At 36.8% G+C, this 9,589-nt stretch overlaps 2 protein-coding genes across 3 annotated transcripts in view; one reads left to right on the top strand and one right to left on the bottom strand.

Annotated features, from left to right (window-relative positions):
* Positions 1 to 2,509, bottom strand: part of reps1 (RALBP1 associated Eps domain containing 1) — a 22,711-nt gene extending 20,202 nt beyond the window's left edge. For both annotated transcript variants that reach the window (XM_007578329.2, XM_007578405.2), the window contains exon 1: positions 2,335 to 2,509. In XM_007578329.2, coding sequence (XP_007578391.1) covers positions 2,335 to 2,487 — 153 coding nt within the window. In that variant the 5' untranslated portion in view covers positions 2,488 to 2,509. The remainder of the gene's footprint in view (positions 1 to 2,334) is intronic.
* Positions 2,510 to 2,514: 5 nt separating this feature from the next.
* Positions 2,515 to 9,244, top strand: abracl (ABRA C-terminal like). The gene is made up of 4 exons (XM_007578227.2): positions 2,515 to 2,604; positions 5,403 to 5,512; positions 6,034 to 6,099; positions 7,532 to 9,244. The coding sequence occupies exons 3-4, from the start codon at positions 6,039 to 6,041 to the stop codon at positions 7,714 to 7,716; spliced, it is 246 nt and encodes an 81-aa protein (XP_007578289.1). The 5' UTR covers positions 2,515 to 2,604; positions 5,403 to 5,512; positions 6,034 to 6,038; the 3' UTR covers positions 7,717 to 9,244.
* The last annotated feature ends 345 nt before the right edge of the window (positions 9,245 to 9,589 follow it).

Genomic DNA, 9,589 nt, shown 5'->3' with positions numbered 1-9,589 from the left:
TGTGTGTGTGTGTGTGTGTGTGTGTGTGTGTGTGTGTGTGTGTGTGTGTGTGAGAGCATATAAAGCACCAGCCACTTTTCTCAGCCTGTTACAACATGACACTGCAGCATCAACACTGTGCCCAGTGTGGATTTTCGAACTAGAGAGGGATTACAATTCTTCCACCACACAGCCTCCCCTTGTTGACCTTGAGAAGGATGCTGACTCACAAACGGCAAATACTGGCCTGCTGAGCGACGCCGAGTCACACCAGAACGGTCAGAGTTAAACAGAGACCAGGAGCTGAAGATGCTCTCTCAACATCGCCGTGTTTGCACCAGCGCACGGCAAATCGTCAGGCGGCGCCACTAAGCTAAAGGAAAACTGAGGGGCTCTTAAAGAAATGCATGCGGTCAGAAATTCAACATTATTTGCACAGAAACAGACATGGTGGAGGCCGCAGAGCCAAGCAGTTGCTGCCAAAGAGCGTTGCAACACCAACTTTGTTTGGTTGTTCAAAATTAAAACCACAAAAATGATGTATATTAAATGGAATGCCCAATGGGAAACAATTAAAAATAAAATCTTAAGATGTTAAAATAAATTACGTCCATAAAGGATGTTTTAATTTGGGAGATTAGATTGAGGATTAAAACATTTCTTTAAATGGCTGGAACAAATAAAAGCAAAAATCTACTGCATGTTCTTTGTTATATTGGAGTCCATCAGAAATAAAATTACAAAAATATCCATATTTATGCCTCAAACTAATCATCCCATACCATTATTATTAGTTATTTTTTAAATTAAACTTAAATCAATGACTGGAAATATTAGTTTGGATGCAAATCATGAATAGAAACATTGTTTTTGTATGATTTAAATTCAATACTGATATAATCTGCGCATCTCTAAACGTCCCAACATGTTTTAAAAGCAAGGAATATATTAGTATAGTCAATGAAATTGTTTTTTAGTAAGAAAGATAAGAATATTACAGACTTAAAACCTTTTAAAACATCTCACAGGATTGGTTCCAGTTAATCTTCCCATTTATTAATGCTACCTTTAAGCAGAATACATACAATTTCACAACTAGATCATAAAACCAAAATGTATTTGAGGGTTGATCAGCGGTGAAGACTCTAAGCTTGCAGCTGGCTGTTACATTAAGAAGTGCACACGGTGACATAAAGCCTGTGTGTGCAGCATGTCAGCTCAACCCTGACAGCAGGGAGGCAGATATCAGTGGAAGGAAAAGGGAGGAAACACTGAGCAGTCAGCTCGAAGCCTGATGGGAACATTACATCTTACAATGGATGAAAACCTTAACAGATTATTTTTTTGTTGTGTAGCACTCATTTTGACAAGATTAGGTTGATATCAAGGAATTGAAGAACAACTTTAGCAACTGTTGCTAAAAATGAGGACTTAACTGGTTACTTGTGTCAATTCTTCATCAAAAAACTTCTTACGGTATAAAAATAATGACGGTTCCTACACTTTTCTCACCTGTAAGAGAGATAAATTTGGTAGTTTGGAAATGTTTCCAGGTGTGGAAAAATATGGAGAGTCATGGTGTGGCTACCGAAGAGGCATCACTCAGATTAAACTACAGAAAACGACAGTTATAAATAACCAGCTTATATCGGTTTATTATAATGTTATTCCACAAAATAAGTATGTATAAACGAAAAATAGTTATAAATGATCAATTTAAGGGATATTTAGTACACTTTATTTTCTATAGTAAATGTGGTTCAAATTTTTAAGCATTTTAAAAACTGTCAAATACAGCTACTACTTATAATAAATAAAATAGTTGCATTCTTTAATACCCATGTTTATAATGATTATCGTTACTTATTTCTGCTCCTTGTTTGCAGTTGAGTGATTCTTTTCAACTTATAATGGTGGAAAATGGGCTTTTACTGGAAAAGGGGCCCCTAATAAAGTTCAGCTTGGGGCCTTAAAATGTTTTGATCGTCTATGGATACTAATAAAATGTAAGGGATATTAAAGCTGCTTGTGTTTCCATTTTATCCTTTTGAATTTTAATTATCAGCCATGTTTGTTGACTTCATGTAGGGTTACTGAGGTTCGCGGGTCTGTGTAGGATTTATTTTGTTGATCTGAAGCTGAGAAGTTAATTCACAGCCGTGTAGTTTGGCTAACTTTAGCCGGAGGAAGGTGTGTCTCTCGCTGCGCAGCTTTGCTAACCTGCCTGGCTAACCTCAGGTCATCACTCTGACAGGCAACACCGTTTAATACATCTTCCGTATAAACATCTATTTGTGCGGCGTACGGGGTGGTTGGGAGTTTACGCAAACTGCTACCTGGTTGTGGTTAGCTTACCTGCAGGACAACTTCACTGGGGAGCTGGGCCGCCCGGAAAAGGTCAAGAACTCTCCCATTAGAAGCCACTTTTTTGGTGTTGTCCGTGTCGCAGTAGACGAAAAGCTCCGAGTAGTATTTCTGCTCGACATCACTCAGCGTTAAGCTTTCCATCGTCGTACCGAGTGAAGCAGGAAAGCGGACTAGCTGGCCGTTGATTAGCCCCCTTAGCCAATGGCTGGGGCAGGATCCGAAAACGGATGAGACTTCAGGATCCCAAGTCGGCTAACGGTGAGGTTAGCAGTAAAACTGTGCTCCGCGAACGTCCCTAATACTGAATCCCGGTAAACGACGCTGACCCCTGCACGGTTACCCAGCCGAGGATAGCTTTCACACAGTTAGTTAACTTGTTGGGCAGCCAAGCCAAAGTGGCCAACCGCTAACACGGCTACCTTGAATCAAAGTCAGCGGCTCGAACAGAAGGCTAAACTAGCAAAGTGCGTCCGCCTCCTCGATGTGAGCATCAGCCGCGTTGATCTCGCGGTACAAGACTTCTTCTCCCCTGGATCTGCGACAGGATGGTGGTTCCGATCCTGGCCCGAGGTAGACTCCTCCGCTGGGCCGTTAGAAGTAAAGTTTCAGGGTCTTGGGGCTCCTTCCTCTGGTAATCATAGCCGCCATTCCTGCCGTCATTGTCAAGCCGGCCCGGAGGCAGAGCGCTTCTTCCGGTTTACCCTTCAAAATAATGGCCGTTTTGTATATCATTGGATTTTATTACAAAAAAGGAGTAAATTTCCGCAAAAACAATCTCAAATTTTCTAGATGAAAATGTGGAAATGTCTGAGTTTGAAAGTCGAAATTTTTCTAGAAAAAACAGAAATTTTCTAGAAAATAACTGAAAATTTCTAATTGAAAATTTCCAACTTTCAAACTCAGAAATGTAAAACAAAATCTCATGAAGATTTCTGAAATTAATCTCAAATTCTCAGCATTTTCTATAACAATTTTTCCACTTTTCAAACAGAAAAAATTCCACGTTTTTTCCACACAGATTTCTAAGATTAGTCTCAAAACTTCTGATTTTTTACAGCAATTTTTTGTTTTCACTTTTCAAACTCAGAAAAGCTTTTCTAGATAATTTCTGAGATTAATCTCATAATGTCTGACTCTTTTTTGGTAGAAATGTACTCCTCTTTTTTCTATGTACAATGACCTTAATAAGCTGTCATACTTTATTTACATAGCACTTTAAGGAGCTACAAACAGTTATGATCATACAAACAAAACAATTGTAATCTACTTTGAGTAATATAATTTCTACAGCTTCTGTAGAAATTATGTATGTAATATTTCATGCTGTTTACCAAATAAATCTTGACAAGGGACAAATTTCCATGGTTTTCTGTAAGTACAATGAATTAAACATAGCCAGACCAAAGTAGTAAATCAGAGAAATCATAAATAATTAAATAGAATAAATATAGAAATAGAAACGGTCTTGTCCTGCAACCCTAATACACCATCATACTTTAAATATTCACACAAAAAGTTCTTAAAGTGCTAATGTTGGGTCAGCTGTTAACAACAAAGCATGATTTGGTGAATAATACAAATGTTTAAATAATTAATAAATGTGGTGGGCTTTAACTAGGCTCCAAAATCAAATTCTACTTTGGGCCCCATAAAATTTTATGGGTAATGTTAAACAGATCTGACTAAATATAACTCAACAAATTAAACACAGACATATAAAAAATAAATGAGAACAAGAGCTTTTGTTTTGAAAGGACAATGAGCCAAGTTCCAGTATGAGCCTTGACTTTATGCATGTTACTCTTTAACTTGACGTTCCCAAACGTTACTGGGCTCCTGTTTGGCCTGTAGGGACCCGGATGAGTAATTTCAGAATAAAAAGTGTAGCTTTCCCCCTAACTTTATAATTATTATGGAAAATAAATAATATGCTGGATTTTTGTCTGTTTTCATAAAGTTATTCCAGAAAGATGTCAGAGGCATCAATGATACAAAAATAACTCAGGATTGTCCTTGTTCACTGCAAAAATAAAATATTAATAATTTGACTTAGATTCTTGTTAACGTTGTGGTAATTAAGGTTTTCCTTGTACCCTAATGTGCTTAACTTTTTCATGTAGCAATTCTGGTATGGTGAACAAACCATAACGCAAAATGCAAAAGGGCAATTGTGAAATAATTAACTAAATTAAACCACATTTTGAGCATAAAAATATGCAAATAGAGTAGAACTTTCATTCAAGATGGAAATGTATACAATTAAAATGTATACATACCATTTCAGATTCAACCATGTAAAGTAATTCGTAGCCAAAAAAATATCAAGTATTACATTAATATAATTTTCTTAATAAAATAAATAAATTCTTTCTTGCTGACAAATGCATAAATATGAGACTTAACCAACTTTTAGCCCATTATGAACCAGAGATCGTGAAATTATCACATCCTGTGTGTCACAATGAAGTCAGATGAGTGGTGATGTGTTTGCTGTGACCGAGCCGGCCAAATGTGCTAGTTCTTTACTTGCCGTGAATTTTCCCGTCAGAATCCTTCTAATTCTGACTGTTCCGATTGACCAGTCCTGGTTCAATAAATATTAAAATCTGCCTTTTTGGAACAGAGTAGCAGTCCAATGTAAAACTGATGTTTCGCACACGGAAGATCTGAATCAAATGATTTGGATCTTAAAAAGGAGCCGGAATTCCCATCATTACAGCCCGTAATCGTGATGCTTTCATGTTACATTCGGTCCGGAATGGAAACATACCATTAAAAAAAAGGTTAATTTTGACGCTTTTCAGTGAAAAGTAGTTAAATTTACGCAAGTCAGCACTATGAGGTTCTTCATAGCGCTTCAGTCAGCAAATGTATTCCAATTTGTTGCATTTCTTCTTGACTTTACTTTTTCCTGCCACTGGGATTGGAAATGGAAAAAGCTACAATGTAGTGTAGTACATAATTTATCACTGAACTTAAAGGTTTTTTGTATGTGTTCCCAGATAAACGGATAAAAATGTAAAACACAAACCCCATTTTTTGTACTTGATTTCAAGAAGCGGAAATTCCGAGCACCCGCTGAACGCAACAGCATTCTTACCGGGTGCCGACTCTTCAGAAAGTCCTGCATCATCTCCTTACAGGAAAACGTACAACACCTAAAAAGGTAAAACTCTTTTTACTACCGTCACGTTTGGGGGTTGTTATGTGTAAACATTTTAAAATGTTTCGTATCTGACATAAAATCAGTACAACCGACAGAAAAGAAAAGAAAAAAAGAAAAAACCTCCTTTATCCGCACCGGCAGATCATTTGTCTGAGGTGCTGAGCGGAGAAATCCGTGTTTTGCACCCGGAAGTCACAGGAAAAATGGACCAGGTTGTGAGAATGAAGCCGCGCCTTAAAATTAATATTTACCTTTGATAATTAAAGAGTAAAAATACGAATTTGTGTCTTGTGTTGGCTAGCTGTGGGTGCTAATCCTGTATTTCCGCATTAGTGACAGTCCGCCCTGGTTAGTTCAAGTTGCAGCATGTTAACGTTGATCTCAGCTCTGCAGTCAGTTCAGGGTAGCACTTCTCTGGGCATTTCATGTCTCATATCCACATCTATAAAAATCTAATAAAATTTATTCATATGTTTTTTCACTAATTTGTTTCCTTTTTGTGTGTTTTTTCCCCCCTTCAGCAACAATGAATGTGTCTCATGAAATAAATTTGCTTGTGGAGGAGATTCAGCGACTTGGCAGCAAAAGTGAGTCCAGACTATGATCCCTGGCATGGCAGGATGTTGATGTTTTGTGTCTGGAAGTTGTTTGCTATAACAAACAATAAGTTAAATAATATAATCATGTGACACTCAACCTTTCCTAGATTTGGCAAACATAATGAGATAAGATTGTCTGATCGAAAAACTGACCCCGTTAGTCAGTTATTTGCCTTAAGCTCTAAAGCATGTGGTGTTAACACATATTTTTCGTATTTTGTCATATTAAAAGCACAAATGTCATTGTATTTTATTTTATTATGGTTTTGTGTGAGAGATTAACACAAAAACTTGAATTTATAAAGTGGAAGATCTGCATCAAGCATCCCCATTTAAAAAAAAATCAACTTCAACGCTTAAACGTTTCTTGGTAATAAGTTAATGTTTTAAATGAGCCGTTTCAAAAATCTCCCGATTATTAAGTCACATTGGAAGATCACTGCGCATTACCTAGCAACCCCAGCTAATTCCAGCCCGTTGCCTAGCAACCCCAACTAATTCCAGCCCATTACCTAGCAACCCCAGCTAATTCCAGCCCGTTGCGTAGCAACCCCAACTAATTCCAGCCCATTACCTAGCAACCCCAGCTAATTCCAGCCCGTTACCTAGCAACCAAGGATTTAAAGTTTTATCACAATATTTTGATAAACACAAAAGTAATAATCATAATTACCTCTTTTTTACGTAACTATTGTTGTGACTGCAAAAGTCATTGATATTTATTCATTCTTTCATTGAACAAACAGTGGAGAATAGTAAAGAAAAATAACAATCACAGCAATACGGACAGTTTTGTGGGGTTTTAAACATCATTAATTGGAATTTATACCGACTACAATGAATAAAATGTTTTATCACGATAAATGATAATGCGATAACTCCTACTATTTCGTTTAGCAAAATAGTTTCTGTAAACACCAATTCTCATGTCATGACAAAGATTTCTAACTTACTACATGTCTTGACTTTGATTAGGCCATTTTAGGACATGAACTTGCTTTAATACAGTCCACCGTTTTGTATGTCTGGCTGTATATTAGGTTTTTTTCTGCCTCATTCTCAAGTCTTTACCTCCAACATATTTTTACCCTGTATTCTTTATTTAGCTTCATTCAACTTCCCACAACATGCTGCTGCCACCGCCATGTTTTGCCATCTTTATGGTGTGTTCAGAGCAATACGTAGTCTTGGTTTTCCACTAAACAGGAAGCTTTAATTGTAAACCAAAAAGTTCAAATTCTCTGATTGCTGCTTTCCATTTTGTGATGATATATTGCATAAAATCCCATTGAAATACATATATGTTAGTATTTATAACAAGACACAGGATGAAAAAAGCTCAAAACACTGGTTATTCACTGTATTTTTCAATATTCCATCATGTTTACCTGTAAAATCTTTTATACCAATTCTCTTCCAGATGACAAAGATCAGACCAGTGTGAAGTTCGGCGTCTTATTTAGGGACGACCGCTGCGCCAACATCTTCGAGGCGCTGGTGGGGACGCTGAAGGCGGCCAAGAAGAAGAAGATCATTGACTTCCAGGGCGAGCTGCTCCTGCAGGGTGTCCATGACGACGTGGATGTCATCCTGTTGAAGGAATGAAGCCAAATTTTGAATTTAACGACCCTTTAATGAGCCGAGGGTCTGACTAAAACCTCTGAGAACGCTGCGTCCCTGCAGCAAATCTGTCCAAGTTTTTCTCTCTCTTTTTCATTTCCAGATCCGTCAAACTAATATTCAGTCAGAGTTTGCTGGCATTTCTGCATTATTTCACTTGACTGTGCCAAAATTTTTAAGCGCTGCAGCTTTGGAGTGTTATCGGTTCTTCGGACAAATATTTCTATATTTTTCCGTTGCACATTTTATCCCTTCAGCTATAAAGTTTCTAAAATCTCAAAAGATGCATGTTCCAATTTGGAAAATCAGCTTTCTGCTTCGGACTCCTACACTGTCTTGATTGTTGCTATCTGATCCTGCTGAGTACAGAAACATATTTTACTATAATTTAGGATTTAACATTAAAAATGCACAAACCAAGAATGTAACATACCTTTTTTTTTGGTTTCGTTCTTTTTTGGTTTTTTTTTTTTTTGGATAAAGTTAGTAAATCCCAACCAGATGCCTTTCTTGAGCGTTTCAGTGCTTAGAAAACCTGTTTATAGTTCTGACTTCTTGTTCTCTAAAGGCAGCTGTTTTCCCATCAGATCGGAAAAATCCTGTGCATCATCTGTTAAATCCCAGCGTTGCTTCAACCAAACGGCGGTTCTGCTTACTGTTTACATGCGCCGCTTCTACTACCTCCTGTGGACTTTCACAAACACTGTTCAAAGCACAGCGACTTTTTATACAAACTTTGACCACAAGGAAAGTTAAAAGTGCATTTCAGTGCTGCTCTTCTGACTCAATACAACAAAAACAGTTTTTAAAAAATGTCACGAATGAATTTTCTCCAAAAAAAAAAAAAACTGCCTTTTCTGTTGGATCTTGTAATGAACAGATGGAGAATGTATTTCTTGTGCAGCCTTAAGTGGTGGAAAATGTACTTATAATGATTCTCAGGACCAAAAATGTGCTTGATAACTGTCCCATGGCTTTATTTAGTGTTAGAAACTGAGATTTATGATATTAATCTTGTGCTGTTGGTCCAACGAAACCTTTGGATCAGGTGTGACTACTTTTTTAAATCCTTGCTCAAGAAATTATTTGGAAATAAATCCTTAAATAAAATTTGATTGCATCTTATTCCTTTGATTTATTTCTCTAAAATAAATAAACAGTTTGCACAACAGTTTGTAAAAGTAACTGAGAAGGATTATGAAATACATCTGATCTGTAATTTTTTCATGACCCGTTTCTCTGCTGTTGAATCGACTTCACCACTTTTTTGCGTTCTGGTTTTGGTTCAGTTTGATGTTTATTTAATGACAAAAACAGCTGGGAAAAAAAAAATCCAGAAAAGCGGACACCTTATCAGAGTGAATGACACCGAAAAGTCTTAAAAGTTGTGGGAATGATGATGCCGTTTGTGTTCGTTTAAGTGCAACGTTACTGTATGTTTGGCTCCATCATTACTACCAACAGAACTGAAGTTGGTTCTGCTGTGGAACAAAATAAAGTCTTTACACTTGAAGACTTGAGTTGTGATTGTTTTTCCAAAATCTCTGAATTGTTTTCATAAATTGCTTCTGGCCTCTTAAATCCTCTGTTATGGATCAGAGGAGATTTTGGTCATTCAAGGGATTAGAAATACTTGCACCATGTTGCATTAGAGTCATTAAATTAAAAGATTTTTTTGTTCTTGGTGCAACTTGGAAGGTTTATACATTAATTAAACTAATGAAAAAACATACAAAACAAATATATAAGACAAAACTGACTTTTCTTCTACCTTGCATGATTTTAAACTAATGGAATATAAAAAATAAAATAATAATAATCAAATGCATGACTTATGCATAAATATGCGTGTGTATAA

This window comes from Poecilia formosa, unplaced genomic scaffold, assembly GCF_000485575.1.
Source record: "Poecilia formosa unplaced genomic scaffold, Poecilia_formosa-5.1.2 Scaffold1, whole genome shotgun sequence".
Classification (NCBI taxonomy): Eukaryota; Metazoa; Chordata; class Actinopteri; order Cyprinodontiformes; family Poeciliidae; genus Poecilia; species Poecilia formosa.
Note: the sequence above shows the minus strand (reverse complement) of the source record. Positions and strands in the feature narration are given on the sequence as shown.